This window comes from Asterias amurensis, chromosome 10 (genome assembly GCF_032118995.1).
Source record: "Asterias amurensis chromosome 10, ASM3211899v1".
Classification (NCBI taxonomy): Eukaryota; Metazoa; Echinodermata; class Asteroidea; order Forcipulatida; family Asteriidae; genus Asterias; species Asterias amurensis.
In genome coordinates, this window is record NC_092657.1 from 8,049,761 (window position 1) to 8,074,779 (window position 25,019).

The 25,019-nt window shown below is 38.3% G+C and overlaps 1 protein-coding gene across 5 annotated transcripts in view; it reads right to left on the bottom strand.

Annotated features, from left to right (window-relative positions):
* Positions 1 to 16,063, bottom strand: part of LOC139942575 (DNA-binding protein RFX6-like) — a 39,716-nt gene extending 23,653 nt beyond the window's left edge. For all 5 annotated transcript variants that reach the window (XM_071939430.1, XM_071939431.1, XM_071939429.1 and 2 more), the window contains exons 1-5: positions 15,317 to 16,063; positions 10,796 to 10,991; positions 9,841 to 9,964; positions 5,591 to 5,652; positions 2,885 to 2,962 (exon numbers count right to left, since the gene is read on the bottom strand). In XM_071939430.1, coding sequence (XP_071795531.1) covers positions 2,885 to 2,962; positions 5,591 to 5,652; positions 9,841 to 9,964; positions 10,796 to 10,991; positions 15,317 to 15,473 — 617 coding nt within the window. In that variant the 5' untranslated portion in view covers positions 15,474 to 16,063. The remainder of the gene's footprint in view (positions 1 to 2,884; positions 2,963 to 5,590; positions 5,653 to 9,840; positions 9,965 to 10,795; positions 10,992 to 15,316) is intronic.
* Between the last annotated feature and the right edge of the window lie 8,956 nt (positions 16,064 to 25,019).

Consider the following 25,019-nt stretch of genomic DNA (forward strand, 5'->3'; position numbering starts at 1 on the left):
GCATAGAAATTAATACAAATTAAATTAATTATATATGTTATTAACTGTATGTTTTGTGATAATTTCGATGTTAAAACTAATTGTCTATTTATTATTGTCACACTCACGCCAGATTATCTTTTGAGAAATAGTTAATTATATATAAAAAAGTTAAGAAATGGGCTTTTTTATGCCCGTATTCAGGAATGATTTAGGGAGAGATGAAAGTGAGTTGGATGCAGGGGAAGTATTAAGAGGATGTGCTCCTTCAGAAGTTGGACATTATGTAAAAATAAGTCACAATTCATTCAATTCGATGCTCTATTATATGTAAAGTACTGTGAAACAAAACTCAAATACAGCTTCTGCAATGCTCAAAATGGCATATAACGGCATTGTGTACATATCGGTACGTTATTTTATGTTAACATGTCATAATTTAACAATAAAACAAACATTTGAGAAATAGTTAATTATATAAAAAAAAGTTAAGAAATGGGCTTATAATTTAACAATAAAACAAACATTTTGCTTGTAGTGTTATTCGTTGCACAGTTACGATACAGACTTAGTTTATTATTGTTTTTGTTTGCGGACTTTTTCTACCATGTTTTTTGCGGAACTTTTAGCCCTTTATTTTGTTTATTGTTATGTATATATTTGATATTAGTGTTCTTTTAGGGGGTGTGATTTGTTTCATTCATGAATTCACTTTACATACTGAGTCAACTGAGTCTTTTCTGCAGGTTTGGTTCATCACTGAATGCATGCTACTGTGATATCGCTTCATTGTTTGTTGTGATATAGGCTCCCCACATCACGCCATTCATGCACAGAGACATTGTCAGCATGAGGCCTAAAACTCAACCGTCGCAGTCCTTCATAAATTTACCCTTTATCACCGAGTCAATATTGACAACGGCCGCTCCAACCCATCTCAGATTTCAAATAAGCCGATTACACCATCTTTCCCATATTTGTTCAATCAAGCAATGACGTATCATTTATCATCATGGATGCCTTTTTCATGGCTGGATATTGTCCTGTTTTTATCTGTAAGGTATATCAGGCATACAGCACGAGTCGTAGTAGAGCTGGCTTCATGTCAAACCCATCTAATTCACAAACCTTCTCAATCATTGTCACAAAGCATAGTTCACTTCTTCAGGTAATTTCAAACTTATTTTAAACTTATCTTAATTTATATTGAAGATCAATATATCATCAACCTCCTTTATAAATAAAGGTATTTCGAGGTTAACTAGATTGTTACATTACAGCATTATCTTTTTGAAAAGCATGCAGTCAAACATAAATTTAGCATGTTGTGAATCTTGGATTGGATTGCACAACATGAAATCTTCAATCTCAACAATGACGGCTCTTTCTTTGTATTGTTCTGTACATGATGTGATGGAGTTTCTTGTTCTCTATCCCTAGTGGTGATTGGCTGTTTTCCCTTTTGGTGACTGACAGCTATCCCTAGTGGTGACTGACTGTTATCCCTAGTGGTGATTGGCTGTTTTCCCTTGTGGTGACTGACAGCTATCCCTAGTGGTGACTGACTGCTATCCCTAGTGACTGACTGCTATCCCTAGTGGTGACTTATTATTATCCCTAGTGGTGACTGACTGCTATCCCTAGTGGTGACTGACTGCTATCCCTAGTGGTGATTTGCTGCTATCCCTAGTGGTGACTGACAGCTATCCCTAGTGGTGACTGACTGCTATCCCTAGTGGTGACTGACTGCTATTCCTAGTGGTGACTGACTGCTATCCCTAGTGGTGACTGACTGATATCCCTTGTGGTGACTGACTGCTATCCCTAGTGGTGACTGAATGCTGTCCCTAGTGGTGACTGACTGCTATCCCTAGTGGTGACTGACTGCTATCCCTAGTGGTGACTGACTGCTATCCCTTGTGGTGACTGACTGCTATCCCTAGTGGTGACTGACTGCTATCCCTAGTGGTGACTGACTGATATCCCTAGTGGCGACTGACTGCTATCCCTAGTGGTGACTGACTGCTATCCCTAGTGACTGACTGACTGCTATCCCTAGTGGTGACTGACTGCTATCCCTAGTGGTGACTAACTGATATCCCTAGTAGTGACTGACTGCTATCCCTAGTGGTGACTGACTGCTATCCCTAGTGGTGACTGACTGCTATCCCTAGTGGTGACTGACTGCTATCCCTAGTGGTGACTGACTGCTATCCCTAGTGACTGACTGACTGCTATCCCTAGTGGTGACTGACTGCTATCCCTAGTGGTGACTGACTGCTATCCCTAGTGGTGACTGACTGCTATCCCTAGTAGTGACTGACTGCTATCCCTAGTGGTGACTAACTGCTATCCCTAGTGGTGACTGACTGCTATCCCTAGTGGTGACTGACTGCTATCCCTAGTGGTGACTGACTGCTATCCCTAGTAGTGACTGACTGCTATCCCTAGTGGTGACTAACTGCTATCCCGAGTGGTGACTGACTGCTATCTCTAGTGGTGACTGACTGCTATCCCTAGTGGTGACTGACTGCTATCCCTAGTGATGACTAACTGCTATTCTTGTGGTGACTGACTGCTATCCCTTGTGGTGACTAACTGCTATCCCTAGTGGTGACTAACAGCTATCCCTAGTGGTGACTAACTGCTATTCTTGTGGTGACTGACTGCTATCCCTTGTGGTGACTAACTGCTATCCCTTGTGGTGACTAACAGCTATCCCTAGTGGTGACTGACTGCTATCCCTAGTGGTGACTAACTGCTATCCCTAGTGGTGACTGACTGCTATCCCTAGTGGTGACTAACTGCTATCCCTAGTGGTGACTGACTGCTATCCCTTGTGGTGACTAACAGCTATCCCTAGTGGTGACTGACTGCAATATTTAGTGGTGACTAACTGACTTACCTTGTGAGTCCTTTACCGGAGTACACGGAATGGTAGTAAGCGCTTGTCTCTTTAATCCCAATGCCGTAATAATGATATCTGGTTGGAAATGGTACAAAACATGTTATTCAGACAAATAATACGAGGCGGACTGTTTGTCAAATATATGATACACATTTCCCGTGTCATTGAGAATTTATCACTTCAATGAGGTAAGACGGTCAAGACATACCGGCTAAAGTGGCATATAAATGCGACTACATACATGAAGTATTGTTTGAAGCTTTGTATGGTGTGGATACAAAGGAAGAAACTATAAATAAATAGTATTATTGCAGGTACAAATGTGTCAGATGCAATTGTGTCCGCCATGCAATACTGTCCGCTCCGGACACTTTTGCATATGCAATCGTGAACATACGTATATGCAGCATGAATATTCGCGTATTTTATGATTGCAGCGAATATCTAACGGCCGAACCAAGGGCGTTGAATTTACTGCAAGGACGGTTTTGCACGGGGCGGACACAACTGCATATGCAAATGTGTTCGGGCGGACACAATTTCATTATGCACCAGCGTCCGGGCGAGTTTGATGATATACACTTCAAAAACTGGGGTGTTTGAATTGACACACATCTCCCAACAAATGTTGTTGGTGTTAATTTAACACTCTATGATGTTAATTTGGATTCGTTCTTGGGTATCAATGTGGCAACACGTGTGCGTGGTGTACATGTTAGCACCACAGTTTTGTTTCAGTGTTGTCGTAACAACAAAAACCAGAATCAACGCTTTTAGTTTTAGTCAATAATTTGAATAAACTCCCGATTCACATCCCCCTGCACCATACGTTTATTTTGGTCATTGATGGCTCTAAGTGTGCGTAAAACGGCACCATATCTCATTAAATCTTAGCCACACAGAAAGGGTCCGTCATTATAAGTTTATTCCCTTACAGTGCGGAAATGCACAGTGGTTGTGATCTTTGCACAGCCGTTGAGCATGCTATATAAATGACCGGTCAATATAAACGGGTTGGCTAGAGCTAATACATGGTTAATGGTATCTCATACTCCCGATACTGTCTCATTTATCAATAACGGTAAACACAGACTAACGTACATAACAGAAAACAAACTACAGTGTTGCCCAAACTGGATCGGTTGGTTTAAACGTCTTCGTCAAAGATTTCTATCTCTTAAAGGAACACGTTGCCTTGGGTCGGTCGAGTTGGTCTTTGAAAAGCGTTTGTAATACCGTTTGTTATAAAATGCATATGGTGAGAAAGACGTTTAAAAAGTAGAATAAAATGATCCACGCACATTTGGCTCGAAATTGCGTGGTTTTCCTTTAACTTTGCGAACTAACACGGTCGGCCATTTATGGGAGTCAAACATTTGACTCCCAAAAAATAGCAGACCGTGTTTGTTGCCGAGGTAAAAGGAAAACCACGCAATTTCGAGTGATACTTGTGTGGATCATTATATTCTACTTTTAAAATATCTTGCTAACCATATGCATTTTATAACAAACGGTTACAAACGCTTTTCAAAGACCAACTCGACTGATCCAAGGCAACGTGTTCCTTTAATATTTACTACTGTTAAATCCCCACGTTTTCGTAACATTCCTGTCAAGTCGGCCTAATGTGAAATAATTATTGGATTCGGCCCGTCAATGATTTCACGCCCAGTTACACGCTCAGTAACTGGAAAAATAAAACATCAAACAATTTCGTTTAGGGTGAGTCAAGTACAAGATATCGCGTAGATATACGTTTTCACATATGGAAGTTTAACCCTCAGTAAAGCAAACAAAACAATTAATTTGGGGATTTTGGCATGGACGAATACATTTAAACCCGTTTTTGGGGGGTGATTAATTGAAGACAACTTTTGGGGTTTTGTATGGACCACAAAAGAACCCTGCTCTTTGACTTATCAGATACAACATGTTTCTAACAGGTTGTGTAAAATACAGGAAACCCATGCCCTATGGCCTCATTCAATTCTGAATCTTTACCAAACATGTTCTGAAGTTTAGCTCTTCAACTATACATAACAACAAATGTGTATATGGTGAAATCCTTATAACGAATCGCATGAAGAGTGATTGGTAAAAACTGTCAAACAGTTTTACTTTTGCTCTGATGATACTAAAGAAATACATGACACTAAAAATAAAGTACAATCACTGTTTGAGTAGTGTTAAAAATGTTCAAATTGGGCTTGAATGAAGCCGTCCATTGACACAGGCTTGCCACACGACCACAATGTAGGCCTACTACATCTTTGCTTGTTACAATTTCATTGTTTCATAACAATCAAACAGTAAAATGTCCTTAAAGGGAAGGTACACGTTTGGTAATTACTCAAAACAAATATTAACTGAAAAACTGACTTGGTATAGAGCATTGAAAAGTACAAAACATTGTGGGAAACGACTCCCTCTGAAGAAACGTAGTTTTTGAGGAAGAGGTAATTTCTCAATAAAATAATAAAAGACTTCTATCTGAAAGCACACAAATTCGTCCAACAAGGGTGTTTTTTCTTTCATAATTTTCTCGCAACTTCGATGACCGATTGAGCCCAAATTTTCACAGGCTTATTATTTTATGGTTATGATGGGATACACCAAGTGTTAATACCGGTCTTTGACAATTACCAAAGGTGTCCAGTGTCTTATGAGGTGAATATTGCTGTTTGTATCAGCTTGTATACTTACTTTGAATGACCACGTGTTCCAAGACGTCTCGTTGTAAGATGGGGAAACTTCTGGCGAATCGTCTGGAAAAGACAAGAAAATGAAAGGAAAGATAAAACGACGCGACGCGTTACTACGAAAGTATGAGTACACTACGAACATTTCTTGTCTTAAGTAAAGAATTGTACTATTTTCTTCACCGAGGATCGAATCGTTTAACTTGTCCTTGTATGATCTCGTTAATCAGGCGGTTACAGTGGTTTGAAAGTACCCCATATGCTCAAGTTTACATGATTGTCAAATTAAATGGAACACAGTTGGTTGTACACATCTATTCAGAACAATTGGTAGCATTCCAACATGAATTGATAAAGTACTGTCTCGGTTTCTCCTCTGAAGTTAATGCTGGATCGCAAGCTTCGTCTCAACATCACATCTGTAGACAACACTCGCTGCATTCCCAGAGAGGGCGGCATTCTTAAAGACTGAACGGGGAAATGCGGTATTCTTTTTGCTTCTCTTAGTAAAAAATCAGCAAAGCAGCTGCTTATATTTACTATAAAAAGGCTGTTTAATGTGTAGCAGTGTATGAGCTGACTTGATTAGCATGATAACGTCAGTATTTAATTCATTGCTTTCTGATTGTTTACTAATTCATACCAAGCCTTATGAGCAATATTATTAGATTATGGAATACCGTGTCAGTTGCGAAATTAGAGTTGGAAGACAAAATCATCATTGCCTATCTTACCAGAACCATTGACAATAAAGTTTTTTTTGCTGTGTCCATTTCGTAACTGAACCAATTAATTTGAATTCGTTTTCCCCATGTATGTTACATTATTGTTATGTTGAATTTTTTGAAAACTTGGGAGATGGTAACAATGCTAACTTCTAAAAGAAGACAACTATCTGTTCTTCTGTTGAGCTCTTATAGAGTTCGTATGGTTTTGACGTGGGGGGGGGGACCACGACACTTTAGGTGCTTTCAAAAATTGTGTCTGAAATGTTTAAGTGTCGCAGGGAGATGACCAACGTTACTGCAAGGTAGCTCAATCGGCAAGGGCTGGTATGTTGTTCCGGAGGTTGAAGGTTCATACTCCGCTCTAGTTATTTGGTCCTTTTTTACCCCCAACAATTTAACTAAGTTTACCAAGTCAGTTTCTTTTGTGCAGTTATACTTGATATAAAAATACTATCTACTTTTAACTAGTGCATAACAAAATTCACTACACACAATCCTCGATGCGGTGAAAAGAAGTGATGCCGTGTACGGAAACACATTTCGCCCGCATTGGGAAACACAATAAGACACATTGCAATCGATCTTTTACTGTTTTATTGCCCAATTTATGGTGCTAACGACTTGTCAGTCATGACAGGTCAAAGAACTTGTGGAGAAGCAAAAGTAAGCATTTTCTGTTGACAACATGATTGATTGATGTTTCATCAAAAAATAATTTACTACAGTTAATGCGAATACAATGTGTTAGTTTGTGAAAGGGCCTGTCACATAACACCATGGCGTATCAGCTGAACGTATATGCCGACGTATGGGCCTACACAAAATAGTTCGAAAACTGTCAAAGTCCAGAATGTCCAACTTCCCAACGCATTGAATCGGAAAAAATGTACGTGTCCATAGCCTATTCATTCTAATTATTTGATAGAGTATTACAAACTAAAGTTATGTATGTTACACGATCGCCATATAAGTTGTACAGAAGGTGGTTACGTCAGAATACGTCGAGACTCGTTGATTATACGTCAGGCGTAGGTTAGACATACGGCACAAATTAATACGTAATCGTCTCTTCAGCCGACAATCAACGTATATCAACCTACGAGTAACGTACCTCTACCGTACGTCAGCGTATGTTAACGTATGTCTAAAGTTCTTTGAACTTACGAGCAACTTATCAGAACGTATTATGATCAGTACGCAGAGACATTTTAAATATGCTCAATGTTTGTTTCGTGGTAGATTTATCGGATGTTCGGCAAAAGAACTGTCCTGCTTTTTAACTACTTCCTGTGCGGAAGGTATAGCAAATTGGCTGGGACCTACTACTTTAGCTTATATGATCATTAATTATCTGCACTACCGCGGAGATAGTTCTTGAATTGGTATCAACGGTTCGACTAGCTTGTTCTAGTCATCGTCATGAGACTGTGATCTTTACCTTATAAAGATTTGTTTGTCTGTTTCATCATGTATAATGCTTTCTCTGTCAACCAAACCCATACTATTTTAAGTTTGTTGTATATGTGACGGGCTTAAACAAGGACACAAACTAACAAAACAACTACCTACACTATAGCAAGCCACGCTCTTACAGCAACATAGACAAATTTAATAAAGAAGTCAAGCGCATTTTTATTTTGTATCTCAACACTAAAAAACAATAACCAAAAACTAAAAACAAAGTAGCCCTCTGCCCTATAAAAAAAACCGGTTTTAAACAAATAACAAACAAAACAGATGAGTGTTACTTCAGTGTAAGCAAGCACTCCAAGTTTACGAGTATGGAGAAACATTCGCACACAACAAACCATAGAGTACAGTAACTCCGTCTTGATGCATTTGACGTAACCGGCGATAGATTGAAGCGCGTCTTCTTATCTTCTGACAAGGCGGTAACAAACACAGATCAAACTGATCATAAGAATAGACCTCAGTACATAACGGATAATAACATTGAATCATTAGATAAGGGTAATAAACCGTATTCCGCTACACATCCATCTACGTCATGCTATTGTACCGCTATTGTTTGTCTACTGTCAGAGCAGACGTAATACTTCCCCTAATGACCAGTACAGAGGCTTAACTTATCTGAATGAATATAGATAAGTGCTCAATTTGGTCTGTATGCACCAAAAGCACCCCAACAATAACACTGGGACACGTTGAATCGGCGTCTTTGTTTTCCACCCTAGGCCCTATTGCTAAATCCCTTTTAGCTGCGGAATGGTTATTGCTTCCAATAATATTCAAATTTGTGCATTAATCTTACTTGGACCACACACACGGGACACATGTTTCTCTCGTATTATTTTGTTTTACCAAAGCATCATTGATATGGCACAGTTTTCCCCTTTCTTAATGTTATATGATACAAAACCAGTATATCGTTTATTTGGAAGATTGTGTTCTTTTTAATATTGTACTAACGAGTGGAAATAACTTTCAGCCCCCCCCCCCACACACACACACAATGCACACACAGACAGACATACCTCATCATTTAATAAAACATAGTCACATCGTAAAGATGTGGCTTACATTAATTGAGTCTTCCAGGAAAAGATCAATCAGGACTAGACAGAGGCGAAGCTGGAAACACACATCTTGTTTGGATAGATTTTGAAACATTAAAAAATGAGGTATTGCAACTCGAAAAACGGACTCATGAATTACAAGTAAAGTGCGGAACAGTATCATGTACAATGAACGGATTGTTTTCCTGACGGAGTTAAATGTTAACTTGGTTGTTGGATTAAAAACGTGTATATATACCAACAAATAACTTTTTGTTCCCTGATAAATAACGTTTGCGATAGGTCAGAGCAATGAATTGTCTGAACGAAATTATGTAATTATAAATTATCACAGTTCGTTAAAGGCAGTGGACACTATTGGTAATTACTCAAAACAATTAGCATAATACCTGTCTTGGTAACGAGTAATGAGGGGGGGGGGGGGGGTGATAGTATAGAGTATTGTAACAAACGGCTCCCTTTGAACGTAGTTTTTGAGAAAGAAATAATTTTCCACGAATTCAATATCGATACCTCAGATTTGAGTTTTGAGGTCTCGTAATCAAGCATCTGAAAACACACGACTTCGTGTAACAATGGTGTTTTTTCTTTCATCATTATCTCGAAACTTCGACTACCTATTGGGCTCACATTTTCACAGATTTGTTACATTATGCATATGTTGAGATACAGCAAGTGAGAAGACTGGTCTTTAACAATAACCAATAGTGTCCAGTGTCTTTAATCATTATTGTATTATTTCTGCATGTATCCTCTTTTCATTTGCCTTTTTCTCTGCTAAAGCCTTAATATCTGAGATTCGCGATACCGGTCGAGTTGACCACCCCTTCCATTTCACTTGATATACAGAATTTTGTATGAACAGCCAGCATTAAAAGGATAGCAAATACTGCAATCAAACTATGAGATACAGCAGTAATTGACAGAAATGTCTCAAACATTGTGTCCTCTCAGAATACTCTCTCAATACAAAGTAAGTCCCTTCTTACCTTGCCAAATGTAGCTGCACAAGCTGGCTCTAGGTTTTCTTTTCTACAGAAGTCCAGATAATGTGCGTAGAGAATACAACGAGGCAGACACACGCCTTCACACATGCAATAGTTCTCCTCCAACCTGATGGGATTTAGAAGTAAAATAGATACCATTCATAAGACTGCACCGAGTGGCGAGTAGTCTATATAATTGCCCTTTTTGAAACGACGGCTTCGGCTTTGGATTCGGCTCTGGCTAGCTTGGCCCCGCCTGTTGTTTTGACAATTTGCTCGTGTTTTGCGTATAAGCGCTCGGGGCTTCAGACGATAGAACAAAGCCTGAAGCCAAATCCAAGGCCGAAGCCGTGGTTTCGAAAAGGGCCTATGATGGTCACATTGCTTGACAAACAGAGGTCCGTTCGTTGTTACTCGATAAAGGCACTTGACACTATTGGCAATTACTCAAAATAATTGCTAGCATAAAAACTTACTTGGCAACGAGCAGTGGAGAGGTACTGGTGCTTTTTATCAGGATACAATTTTTTAAAGAAGGTTTTTTTTCCTTCTTCTTTCATTGTTCTCTTGTAACTTCGATGTCTAAACGAGTCCAAATTTTCACAGAAGTGTTATTTTATGCATACGCTGGGATACACCAAGTAAAAGTACTGGACAATTTATCAAAGGTGTCCAGAGTTTTGAAGAAGGAATGTAAATCAGTAAAGTTTCATTGTTTTGGTCTGTTTAAAAGGAGCTTCATTTCTCATTATATTGTTGACCTTACAGATGCAACGATGACAATTTTGTCAATACAGAGCGGCGGTTGTTATTGCATTTGTCATAATGGGGTTATTATTAATTACTGTCCCCTCTTTCGAAAATGGTCAGTGGCCTGACGTATGGACCCTATAGCAGAATCTCTCTCAAAGGCTATTTATTATTATGGTTTGACAAAGATGGGTATCGGTGCACTTACCAGTGTAATGTTAATGAGGTTTGTTTCTTCTTATCTTTCATCATTTGAGCTACAGATCGTTTGGGTTGATGGGTTGAGGAGATGTCTCCTTTGATGTTCTTGAGGTCATTGTCATTCTCTTCTTCATCTTCATCTTCCTCTGACTCCTCTGATTGGAATGCATCTTCGTCATCTTCAGTTAGTATTGGTGTTAATTCTACAATCAACAAATGTTACATAATGAAATGTTACAAATGACTTCCAGTGTAATCATAAAAGGCTAATTTGATTAAAAATACAACATTTTTTGGGACAAGATTCGGACCTGCAACCTTCTCTACTAACGTGTCGGCGCTCTTTTCCATACGATGTTAACGACATTATTATCGTGAGAAGTATTTGTATTTGTAATAATAATGATGACTATGAACACTTTTTGCAACTTGTGCCAATCACACTGGACACATTCAGAAATTTTCAAAGACCAGTCTTCTCAAATGATGTATCACAACATTATTAAGATAACAGACCTGTTAATTTTTTTAAACTAAATTGGTCACCGAAGTTGCGAGAGAATAATGGAAGAAAAAACACCCTTGTCGCACAAGTTGTGTGCTTTCAAATGCTTAAATTCGAGGACCTCAACTGAGGTATCGAATTCAGTTCAAATATTTTAGTGGGAAATTACTACTTCTCCTTCAGAGGGAGCCGTTTCTCACACTGTAATATCAACTCATAATATCAACAGCTTCCCATGGCTTGTTCCCGAGTAAGTTTCGATGCAAACAATTATGTTCAAGCAATTATCATTAGTGTTTTTAAATATTATATGCTATTAGACACATGATAAATGCACGGAGAAAAAAAAAAATATTGAGAATAAAGTAACACAGCAAAATCGGCAGTAAGCTTGTGGCAGTAAGAGCAAAGCCACAAACAAAGAAAAAAAGAAATAAACTCCTAAATGATGTCTTGAAAATGTAAGTCTTGAGTGAAATTTTGAAAAATAATGATGACGAACTTGTTCAAGAGGCATCCAGTCTGTGCTAAATGTACGATCTACACAACGTTTCAGTTGCAGGTTTAACAAAAAAATCTGATTGGAAAACCGAAGGACGTAAAAGGAATTTTAATTAGCAAAGAATGTCTCTATCAAGGGAAGAACCTGGCAGGTGGCAATGTGGCATTTTTACTTGCAACTCTATTTTATGAATATACGACAAATGGGTCACAACAAGCAATCTGTGCATTGCAGCATGCATATTCAATTCTCGCGCGCGTCGGAAGCCCACAATGTGTGATGTCTGTTCACATTGGTTTAATAGCTTACTTGGTAGAGTACTTCGCGACTCTTAAAAGAGTCGCAAAGTTTCAAGAAATAATCGTTCAACTTCGTTGGTTTTTATTCTCGTGAACTAATCAATCAGCTATCGGGAACATTAAATGTAACGGGATTGTCCACCATAAAGCGAATAAACCCATAACCTAGAATTTTTTGAACGAAGAAATTCATCGATAAGGCATTTCATAAAATTGAAATAGCCTAAAAGTGGTGTGTAACTAAAGACTGAGTGTTGTAACCATGTTATAGATATGCCGCCAAGATCAGTTTAAATACCGGACAATCTTAATGCTTTACAGAGACACTTCGCATTCATTGTCCTGCAGATGGTACGTTATTGGTAGTTCATTGGAAATAACTTATTATACAAATTGCTATAACTGCTATTGCTGTAATGTCAATAGCAATATTGGATTTCGTAAATGACGCTATTTTCCCCCACTCCAATACCGTTATAAGTGTGGCGAGGCTCTTCGGATCATGAGCGACGGTTGATTTTTAATCTTATCAAAAGTTTTTGTCGGTTTTTTTTAATGGTTTTCTATCACATATTTGTTGCCTGAGTGTTTATATATTTTATATTTTTTGTATATGTAATAATATTTGTAATGACTATTTTTGTAAACTGTACATTTCGGCGTTTAGCCGCTGTATTGCAGTGTTTTGATAAACCATGAGTAAGTCAATTATAGAACAATTTGGTTTACTGCGGATCCCATCCACCCAACCCCCCCCCCCCGATTCTTTACCCTAACCCTCTCCTTTAGTCATATTTAAATAGACAACCGGCATGTTTCAAAGACAAAAGCCTGCACATAACAAGGCGATAAGTGTTAAAAACTTTATCAAGAAATGAGAGGCTTCTAACTAACAATTAACAGCTATCAAAATACAGCATCATCCATCGTTGACGCTGAGTGTTTGGAGTGTGTAAAGTAGGTATCATATCAACAATCAACTTAATTTTGTACTAAAATCTACATAACTTTGGTGAAAAACACCACCCCCCCCCCCAGTTTTTTTCTGCAAATAATTTTAATTTTTAGATCCAAAATCAGACTTTCTGAAATGGTTGAAGACTGTTCAATTAAATGTCCTTTGAAAGTGACATAATTGCGCTCCATAGACAAGGGTGTCTTTAAGTACTCATGCGGAGTATGTTTCGTAAGCTCCAACTGCGCCTTGAAGTTGAACACCCAGAAGGGTGGATAATGTTCGCTATTGCAAGGCTTTATTTGTATTACGAAAGGAACACGTTGCCTTTGATCGGTCGAGTTGGTCTTTGAAAAGCGTTTTGTAACCGTTTGTTATAAAATGCATATAGTTAGAAAGATGTTGTAAACGTATAATACAATGATCTACACAAATATGCCTCGAAAGTTTTACCTCGTCGAATAACACGGTCGGCCATTTATGGGAGTCAAATTTTTGACTCCCATAAATGGCCCATCGTGTTAGTTCGCGACGTAAATGGAAAACCGTGCAATTTTGAGTGATACTTTTGCGGATCATTGTATTATATTCTACATTGAAAACATCTTTCTAACCATATTATGCATTTCATATATAACAAATGGTTTCAGACGCGTTGTATAGACCAACTCGTCCGATACAAGGCAACGTGTTCCTTTAAGCCACAACAAACAAGCGCTGTCGGCCGTTTGAAATGTGTCGAACATTTCGTGTATTTCCCCTCAGTGTCTTTTTTAAATGACGACTGTGGCTTTAAAGGCACTGGACATAAATGGTAATTGTCAAAGACCAGTCTTCTTACTTGGTGTATCTCAACATAATGTGCACAAAATAACAAACTGTGAATATTTTAACTCAATTGGTCGTAGAAGTTCCGAAATAAACATGCGTGAGGTCTCGAAATCAATTCAAATGTTTTAGTGAGAAATTACTTTTTCCTCAAAAACTACGTTACTTCTGAGAGTGCTGTTTCCCACAACGTTTTATACTGTCAACCTCAATTGCTTGCTACCAGGTAAGTTTTTATGCTAACAATTATTTTGAGTAATTACCAATAGTGTCCAGTGCCTCAAATGGTCTGGGTACTTTTTGTAGCACAAAGCACCGTGTCAACAGTTTAACTTTAAACTAACACGGTTTGAAGATAATAGTAAAAAGCTTCCCTAACATAGCAGTTACTGAAGTGCGGTAGTTTTTGTGACATTTAGTAAAGCAAGTCACGAAAATAATTTTCGTCTTAGCAAGTACAATAATAAGGTAAGCCTTCTACTTCAAACGGTATAATTTTAATGTAAATCTATGGACATTGTGTTTTGTGTTCGGAAAAATTATACCCAAATCCATGGAGAAACAATAATTGAATTCATCTTTCCAAATACCTGTTTGCAATTTAATTTAAGCTTCAACTTGACTATAAAGCCGGCCAATAGTAAGTCAAATATCGGTTGATTTAGATTAACTGGGTAATTGGATAAGGTTAAATTGGTATTCATTACAATGAATAATTTCACTTGTAGAGTAAACCAGAAACCTCTAGCATGCTGTAAACATATGGAAGAGAAATAGTGTTAATCTTTTATAAATAGGAAAAATGTCATCAGGACAAAATGCACCCGAAGTGTTCATTTGAATCAAGCACTATGACAATCAAACACACATATGTCCAGTAACTTCAATGGAACCATTCCCCTCTAAATATCACATTATGCTTCATTGAGACTGTCGTTGTTAAAATATGTTGCTTTTATTGAACACAGAATAATGTATGTTAAGACACTGAACACCATTGGTTATTGTCAAAGACCAGTCTTCTCACTTGCTGTACCTAACATATGCATAAAATAACAAACCTGTGAACATTTGAGCTCAATTGGTCGTCGACGTTACGAGGTAACTTTGAAAGAAAAAAACACCCTTGTCACACGAAGTTATGTGCTTTCAGATGCGTGATTTCGAGACCTCAAAATCTAATTCTGAGGTCTCGAAATCAAATTCGTAAAAATTACTTCTTTCTCGAAAACTACGTCACTTCAGAGGGAGCCGTTTCTCACAATGTTTTTTTACTATCAACCTCTCCCCATTACTCGTTCCCAAGTAAGCTTTTATGCTAAAAAATAATTTGGAGTAACTACCAATAGTGTCCACTGCCCTTTAAGCTGTACATGTCATTGGTAACAAGTGTTGGCTGAATCTACTGGTTTCTCTACTGGCCACACATGATATCTTACCCAGTTTGGTCAGTTTGCAGTCTTCTTCAATTCGTGCAGACTTCTTGACGGGTTCGATGTGACTACGACTAATAACACTGACCGTGCGTTTTAGCGGAGATACGGGTAGATGGTCCACGGAGTGACCCGGTGATGTTGCCCGTCCGTTCAGCTTCATCCTCGTCCCAATCCCTCCTGTCTCCGTACAGTATACTTCGTACGGATTGAAAGTATACCTCAGTCAAATTATTCGTATTATGCAGACTTGATTTTATAACACAGCAAACAGTTTGATTGCGGTTCCCAGTGGAAGTTTGGTATTTTTTCTGGGGAAACTTGTGGTGTGTTTGTTGTCTGCACCGAGGTGTGGACTCTCCTGCCGTGATCCAGAGGGAATGAACCGTCTGAGGGATTCTGTTAGATGTCTACGTTCTTGATTTGCTCTAGGATGACCAGGTGAACGAAGGAGCACATAGACAATTGAAGAACTTGAGACAAAGTCGTAGCATGACTGAACTTGATAAGGTGTCGTTTAAATTCTCTCATACCAACTAAGGTATACGCAAGGAAAATCCCACAGGACTAGACTACACACGACTACAGACGTCTTGATCGAAGTCTTGAAGCGGGTGGTTGGGATAAATACCAGATAAATATTGCAGTTGCAGAGAGACTGTCAGTAAAAAGGTTGGGTATAGATGCGATATGAAGGAGTGCTGATCCTAGACTGATGTAGTATGAGAGGTCCGTCAGCTTAAAGTACAGTCTCCTTTTGATGAATAGCCAGTGATGGCTCCTAACCAAACCGTGTCCTTTAGTACACAATGTACTCTTACACTCATTATAGGCCAACTCTGGACTTTGGACACGTTTAAGAGCAGGGAACGCATACAAACGCTCCATAGATCTATAAACATATATGGCATTGGGAAGTGTACAAAACAATAGGCCGGGATCTTAATGGGTAATTTCGGCACAGTGCCTTAAGCTAGACCACTGCTTTTTTCCAGAAAGCGGTTTGCAATTACCATTATTGCCTTTAACCTGACTAATTATTAAGAGTGTAATATTATAAGCATCGGTGGGTTAGGGCAGTCAGGGTACTTGCCGGTTTTGCTTTGCCTGTCAACCTCAACGACATTAAAAAAGCAACAAACAAACGGCTGCACACACAACAAGGAGACCAATAAGCAAAAGACCAACCACAATCTCAACATAGAATCGGAATTTTAATAAATAACTGGGCTACTCGAAATGGTTACTAAGTGGCAAACAGGGCAGTTAAACTTTAACAACCTGTGTGGAAGGGGTGATAGGGTTGGTCGCAGGCAAACAAATAGAAGCAGTGTCTTCGCAATGGATAAAGCATCTCTCAATCTAAATATTGATGGAGGAAGACCAGCACGTATAGTACACTTCCGATCCATTTTATATTACTTGGTGTCCTCTGTTTTAATTTTCACTACACTTTTAGAGTGTGTAATGTATAGTTTATGAGTGTTTACCTTTTTATGAGCTATGTCTGGAAGGGCACATCTTTTTTAAGGACAATTTTGCCTATTCCTCGACGGCCTGTGCTTGTTTTAACTGTATTGGCCGAAAGAACTAAAATAATTAAAATAACAAAAGTTGGAGTTTGCTATCATGCTACTCTTTTTTGAGTACTACTTGTATTTATTGATGAGCAACATGAGCACATACCCAGTTTTGCAATCAGTTTGGAATCTTGTATGCGTGGTTTATACTCCACATTTGCCAGCAAGTACCGTACATTCCTCTCTCATAATGAAAAAGGAAACACCATTGAGTATTCCCTCCTCCAGGCCTCAACTCAGTCACTATGATCTTAGGAATTCCAAAGATTTTGACGAATATGTTAAAGTAAATTAATAAACATAGTATTGCTTTGTGTTTTGTTGTTATGTTTCACGCATGCTGTCGAAATTCCCTCAATTGCTGCATTCTAAAAGGACGTGAATATAAAACTCAGAACTGTTCGTTGAATGTTGAAGTTTAACGAGAACTTCATAGGTGGTTTTTGTTGGAGATTCAAGAAGTTTATTAGAAAAACATAAAATTTGTATTATCATAATTATTATATGCATCAATCACCTCCAAAAAATAATCATGATTGTTCTTTTGAATGAATGCAAGAGGTAACTCTACGTCTACATAGACCGAGTAGGCTAATGTGTGAAGAGCCTCTTGTTCTACTGTACAGACACTGTAAACAATAATGCCTCAGCATTTATCTCCAATTGGAAACAGGGCGTCGGCTTCGTTCATGTTTTACTTGTAGGCCCTCAAACATTCTTTGTAAGACATAATATGTCTTAATATTGTTCCATGGCTCTAAAATATTATTTTAGAGCTATGGAAAATGGGTAATTGTCAAACAAATTCCCTGGCCTAGAAATGGCCTGATGTATTTCGGATCTGAATGACGTAATAATTTATGCCCTGGGCATATTGAGGAAAATACTCCGAACAAGGGTGTTTCATTTTGAGGGAGAATAACACGACTGAGCACTATCATGAGACTCCTCATATCAAATTGAGCAGAGGATAACAGTTCTTTCTGGAATCCTCCTGGCGGTCATCCAAACCGCGGCAGAAGGAAAATGAGCTACCCAGACACCATCACAAGAGACACAAATCTCAATCCAAACGAGACCCAACAACTCATGAGGGACAAAGCAACCTGGCACCACTTCATCAATGCTGCTTGTACTGTTCCGTCCAAGAACGAAGGATAATGAAGAACAGTTTCTAAACAATGGACACTATTGGTAATTGTCGGAGACCAGTCTCAACATATGCATAAAATAAAAACCTGTGAAAATTTGAGCTCAATCGGTCGTCGAAGTTGCGAGGTAATAAAAAAAGAACAAAACACCCTTGTCACATGAAGTTGTGTACTTTCTGATGCTTGATTTGAAGACCTCAAGTTCTAAACTTGAGGTCTCGAAGTCAAATTCGTTGAAAACTACTTCTTTCTCGAAAACTACGTCACTTCGGAGGGAACTGTTTCTCACAATGTTTTAAACTATCAACCTCTCCCCATTACTCGTAATCAAGAAAGGTTTTATGACAATAATTATTTTGAGTACATACCAATAGTGTCCACTGAGACAGGATGAGCATTTTTTTTTTTTTTTTTTTTTTTTTTTAGGGGAGGAGAATGGGAGTGAGGGTAAGTCGTTATAAATAATGTAAACTACATCGTTGTTTGGGTGAAAGCATTTTGATTCAACTCCGAATTTAACGTTGACCATAAAGAGAAAATGCACGGGAAGTGTTCATTTGTGGTGACATGGTTTTCCTTTTTTTATTGGTTGTATATACTCGACTAATAAAATTGAGTGAGTGAGTAATTCAGGGGCTATAATGGAGTTTGTGAGCTTCTAAATTTAGAATGACAATTATTTTTACGATTGTTAAGTTTCTTCCATCAGCTTGAAATGCGGTCATTTCTCCTACATGCATGCACAATAAGCCCCACTCGGGATGATGTATTCTCAAACAATAACCAATAAGGATAAAGAAAATTACAAAACTTTGAGTGATTTTAGGGGTTGAACAACAACGATTCAACCCCTGATGATTTATTATAAAAAAAAAATCATTAAAAGGCATTAATAATTCTATTCATAGTTTTAACTCAACATTTATCAAACTCTGGAATGTTTCCATTGTTTCATCATCTCTTACACAATATGTTTGAGCTTTTTGTTGTCAGCCGAGCTTGCTTGCTAGTTCCACACTTGCTGTTATACTAAAGCGTCGTAACAGGAGCAAGCATACATACTTTAGGATCATTGGTTGTCGTGTAATAGTCATTTTGGTATACAAGCTAATAGTTATGAGGGATGTGCGATGGACACAAATAAATAAATAACATAGATATCTAAACAAGTAAATAAATAAATAAATAATTTTATAAAGATTTGTTAAAAGTTATATTTTCATTAGTGGATCGTCAAAACTTACAAAGTACATACATATCATCCGTCACTTGTTAATAACTGGATTTATATAGCGCCAAATTACCAAAGGATGCAAGGCGCTTTACAGAGAGACAGACAAAAGAATGGGGAAACCAGCTACGAGTTGTTACATGACATACACTTGACTAATAATAATATTAATTATATATAACGCCGTAGAAAAACACGGTGTAATTATGTTTACTCAATTTCAATCTGCAAAATATTTGACAATGATTTTAAAGCACTGTGCACTATTGGTAACTGCTCAAAATAATTGTTAGCGTAAAACTGACTTTGTAACAAGCATTGGAGAGCTGTTGGTAATGTACAACATTGTGAGAAACGGCTAACTCTGAGGTGACGATGTCTTCGAGAAATAAATAACTGTACACGAATTTGATTTCGAGACCTCAGAATAAGATATTGAGGAATTGAAATCAAGCATGCTGAAAGCACACAATTCTTCATGTGACAAGGGTGTTTCTTATTTCATTATTATCTCGCAACTTCGACGACCAATGGAGCTCAAACTTTCACAGGTTTGTTAATTTATGCATATGTTGAGGTACACAAAGTGAGAATACTGGTCTGTAACAATTTTTCAGACAAAAATACATTATTCATAAAATTTCCACAATTTATATATAGATACGGTCAAAACAGTTTTATTATAAACAATTGTAATAATTAACAAGAACACTATATATTATTTACAATATTCTCAGTCAAGTAAGTTTTTAAGACCAAGTGGTTAAGAGCACCGAATTCAAGTTCCGGTGGTTCCGGTGATTAAATCACCGGAGTGTGGGTCCACGTCATGGCACTCGTGTCAATGAGCAAAATGCTTGACTATTGACCAATTTCACCCGACGTCATCATCAGAAAAATCTTGAATGCGCCATACTGGTGGGCAATTTCACTGTGCGTTTTCATATATAACTCTATGCATTGAGTATGCTGTGCGTTAAGTGCGCATTTTAGGCGACGCGGCGTTAATACACGTAAACCTAACTGCCCACCAACATGGGAAGCGTGGCACCAGTCGCCGCGTGTGACGCGCGTGCAAGGGGTCAATAAATGCTTCTCTTCACCCAGGAGTAACGGGTACATGGGTCGAGGTTGATATTGTGAATGAAAAGTCCATAGCGCCATAAGAAAGATGATAGGATTGTTATTGGGCGAAAAATAACCAGGACACTAATGTGAATTCAGACATTATTGTGAAATGCGCGATTTATAAGAAGTATTATGATTGTTATTGTTTTAACCTGCTAATTGTATTTACAATTCAAACAAGATAAGTGCTCTACGGAGTGTTCGTTTTATTGAACTTGGCAATAATATTGACATCAAATCTGACGGCAACTATTATGTTCTCTTTAGGAGTGATACGTTTTTAGTGAGCTGTCTCCCCCTCCCCCTTGAGGCATCAAGGTAATGCAAAAGACTGGAGCATGATTGGCGACCATCACACATTACAACTATTCACACGGAGTTACATCATTTCATACTTCGGCCATATCTCAATCAGAAAGTGACACCCCCCCCCCTCCCCGGTAGCCCAGTTAACAGTGAGAACTAAACATCAACCATCGATACAAGTCCAAGCTACAGTTATCTTTAGGCCTGAATTCCTATACCACACGGAAGTTCAAATGTTCCTACAATGAATCCAACGACCAAACACCTATCTTCAAACCGCCTGAAACCATTGACTAACCACGTCAATACTTAATCATACCACAAACTCTTTCTCTGTGATTCACCAAACAGACACGCGCAATATCAACAAGAAGCTGAGGACTAAAAATGAGCATTCATCATATAACCGCACCCATAATTCACACAAACGTATAAATCCATCTCTCTCCTTCTAACAACGAGCTCAATCACTGCAAACGGCTAACCTTAAATAGCTTTGGACCATGAAATCTTTTTACCGATAGATGTATCTTGTTGATTTTTAGAATCTTTTTATCTGAATATAAAGAACTTTGACAGATGGTGACGTTTCAAAATAAAAATAAAAAAAACGTACACAAACTTCCCCCATGGCACAAAAACGAATCAATTAATATCAGGATCCCGACATTAATAAGGGAATAAAAGGGTAGCGACTAGTTCTTTCACGGCCGTTTAAAGGCAGTGGACACTATTGGTAATTACTCAAAATAATTATTGGCATAAAACCTTTCTTGGTGACAAGTAATGGGGAGAGGTTGGTGGTATAAAACATTGTGAGAAACAGCTCCCTCTGAAGTGCCATAGTTTTGGAGAAAGAAGTAATTTTCCACGAATTTGATTTCGAGACCTCAAGTTTAGAACTTGAGGTCTCGAAATCAACCATCTAAACGCACACAACTTTGTGTGACAAGGGTGTTTTCTTCTTTCATTATTATCTCGCAACTTTGATGACCGATTGAGCTCAAATTTTCACAGGTTTGTTAGTTTATGCATATGTTGAGATACACCAACTGTGAAGGCTAGTCTTTGACAATTACAATGTCCACTACCTTTAAAAACCGGCAGGGTCGAATTGCCGTGTGATAAAGGCCCGAGCCGACACGGCAATTCGACCCTGGAAGATTTTACACGGCCTTGAAAGAACTAGTATAGCTATCTTTTCATTCCCATTCATAATACCTTTTTGGTTAAAGGCGTAATAGACTGTGCAAGTCTCGCGAGACTTGCACAGTCTATAAAGTAATAAAGTATGTAAAACATCCGTTTCCGCATGGTTTCCGACGTGCTTGAGCCCTGTATGATGTACATGTTACATGTGTGACGTCTGTGCGGCACCTAAATGTAGCCCGGTCCTAAATGTTGCATGCCTATTTTCGACAGTTACAGGTTCCATTCCTGCGCATGCGCGTATAGTCTTGAAGCAACACGTTCTATTTTTCTTTTCACACACAACGCGGCCAACTCACCGACAGCGCATGCATCGCTCGTAAACAAGAAGTGTCTTGGATCAAAACTAGCGCGGAGTATATCCGCCACCAACCGGTTATAAACAAAGGTTTAAACATACCCCCGTGATGCGCTCCCCACCAATACGATTTTTTTTGACGGATTTCTGTTGTTCAACAATGGAAAAAAGGCTCGCAACTTTCATGACTCAAATAAGCCTAAATGCTGAGACCAAATCTGCCGAAACTTGTACATAGCATGTGCAATGCGAAGAGCTTAACAAAGCAAGCAATGCATTTTACAAGCATTCAAGACAAATATTCTTCCAACCTTGATGATGCTTTACAAAGAAACTAACATGCTTACAACTGAGCCATCAAGTGTCCCTGAGTACTGAGTATTCAGTGCTAACACACATCGGTGTATGTGGGTGAAAACACAAATTAATATTCATAAATACGTCAGACAGTTTCGCTATTTCTATTGGTAGAGAGCGCGTCACGTTGCGGTGTTTAAATGGTTGAAAATGACCAGCTGGGGCTCTGTTTATAACCGGTTGTGTTCGGATACTACGCGCCAGTCTTGGTGCAAGACGTTTCTTGCACGAGAGATCAAGCACGTCGGAAACAGACGAGTTTTACAGAGTTTCTTACCTTACTGCGCCTTTCAACCAAAAAGGCATTTATGCATGGGAATAAAAGAGCAGTGGCTCGTTCTTAAACGGCCGTTCAAAACCTTGCAGGGTCGTGGCCCGGGCCTTTGTCACACGGTAGCGACCCTGCCAGTTTTAAACGGCCGTTTAAAAAGTCGCCGCTTTCCTTTTATTCCCTTAATCTTTATCCCCGATGCATATCTGTGCTAACAGACATGGGCGGATGTGGGTAAAACCGAAATGAATATTGTTCTTTCCCGATGCAAATTTAACGTCTATTACAGTGTCCATATAACAAACCCGACATATTGCACAGCTACAGCAACAATTCAAACAATGGTACAGTCACACCGCACATTCATAAGCAAAAACAAAAACCACACACACGTACATCCCCTTTTCGCCACAAACGAACGCTTACAACCACGCCCATTATGACGTCATTCCCATTACCAAAAACACTCTAACAAAAACATATTTCCGAGTTGTATGCGGAAACAAACACCTTCAAAGTTCCACACTTCAACAACTGCATTCCAAAGCATACTGCCATTAAATGACACCATCTTCACCAACAGTTCGTTTGCCAAAACTCTTACACCCTTGCAAGTAACTCCGTTTCAATTTCATTTTTAAATTCAAGTATCAAAATAATACGACTATGGTTAAAAAGCTGATACCTTCTTTGAGCCAACCATCACCACATTTTTAACCAATTGAATCGACCAATTGAATCAACCAATTGAATTGAGTTTACTTTAGTTTCCAGGATTCAATGAAACGAGGTCTGAATTGTTTGCATTGATTACGTGATGCATTGCAGATCGTGTCCCATCATCCTTCACTTTAATTATCTCATTCTAAACTCCTTTTTATACTTTGTGTTACTGCGCTTTGGAAATGAAGTTAAACGTTTACTTTCCAGCCAAAATGTTTGTAAATTTCAAGTTCGAAGCTCTGCATGTAGTCATTTAAAATTTAGAAAGCGTTTCAGAGTATAAATCAGCAAAGGACACTATTTAAATGAGTATCACTGGTTCGAATAAAATGCGTTTGATTATTTTATTTAATTCAAATCTATTTGTTTATACTGAAAATTCCAACCATCAATGGTACAGGTTGTCTTGGAGGCAGGTCGCTTTGATGCAGATTGTAAACGTTCCTGGTCAGTTTTTTTCATCGTAATGCTGATTCGTAGGCAAAACCGTCAACGGATAATGCCGACTCTGTTAAGAAACAGCACAAAACATAGAACAATTTTCTTTAAACAAGTTTCAAGAAAGGTATCCATAATTAATATAGTTCTTGTCACTTAAATAAATTACGTCATTAACTTTCACGTAATGTACCCTTTTGTTTGGTTGTTTTTGTTTTTCGTAAGCGCTTTGTATCGCTTTTGCAGAAAGCGCTATAAAAATAAGGTTGCTATTACTATTTACATTTCAAAGATTCCTGCCTTATCTACTTTAATGACTATGGTGTTTTCCCCGTCGTATTGCAAATTTATGAAAGGCATATAAAATACGCAGTTTGGATCAATTAAAGGCAGTGGACACTATTGGTAATTACTCAAAATAATTATTGCCATAAAACCTTACTTTGTAACGAGTAATGGGGAGAGGTTGATGGTATAAAACATTGTGAGAAACAGCTCCCTCTGAAGTGACCTAGTTTTGGAGAAAGAAGTAATTTTCCACGAATTTGATTTCGAGACCTCAAGTTTAGAACTTGAGGTCTCGAAATCAACCATCTAAACGCACACAATTTCGTGTGACAAGGGTGTTTTTTCTTTCATAGTTATCTTGCAACTCCGACGACCGATCGAGCTCAAATTTTGACAGGTTTGTTATTTTATGCATATGTTGATATACACCAAGTGAGAAGACTGATCTTTGACAATTACCATTAGTGTACACCGTCTTTAAGATTGTGGGACAGCGATCACAGGCTTTAAAAGAACTTTGAACCTTCTGATGGTAACTCACCAACAACTGATTTTTCTATTTCGGTTAATTCCGGTTAAAGAAGAGGGGGAATACTGAGTTGATGTGTTACACTGAACTGTCTGTTCCTGCCTGTATCATATACACTATATAGCCAAGTACGCAATGAAGATGAACCCACTGTATCTGTCCCGTCTGATGCACACGAGTATCGACACTGGGCAAAACAG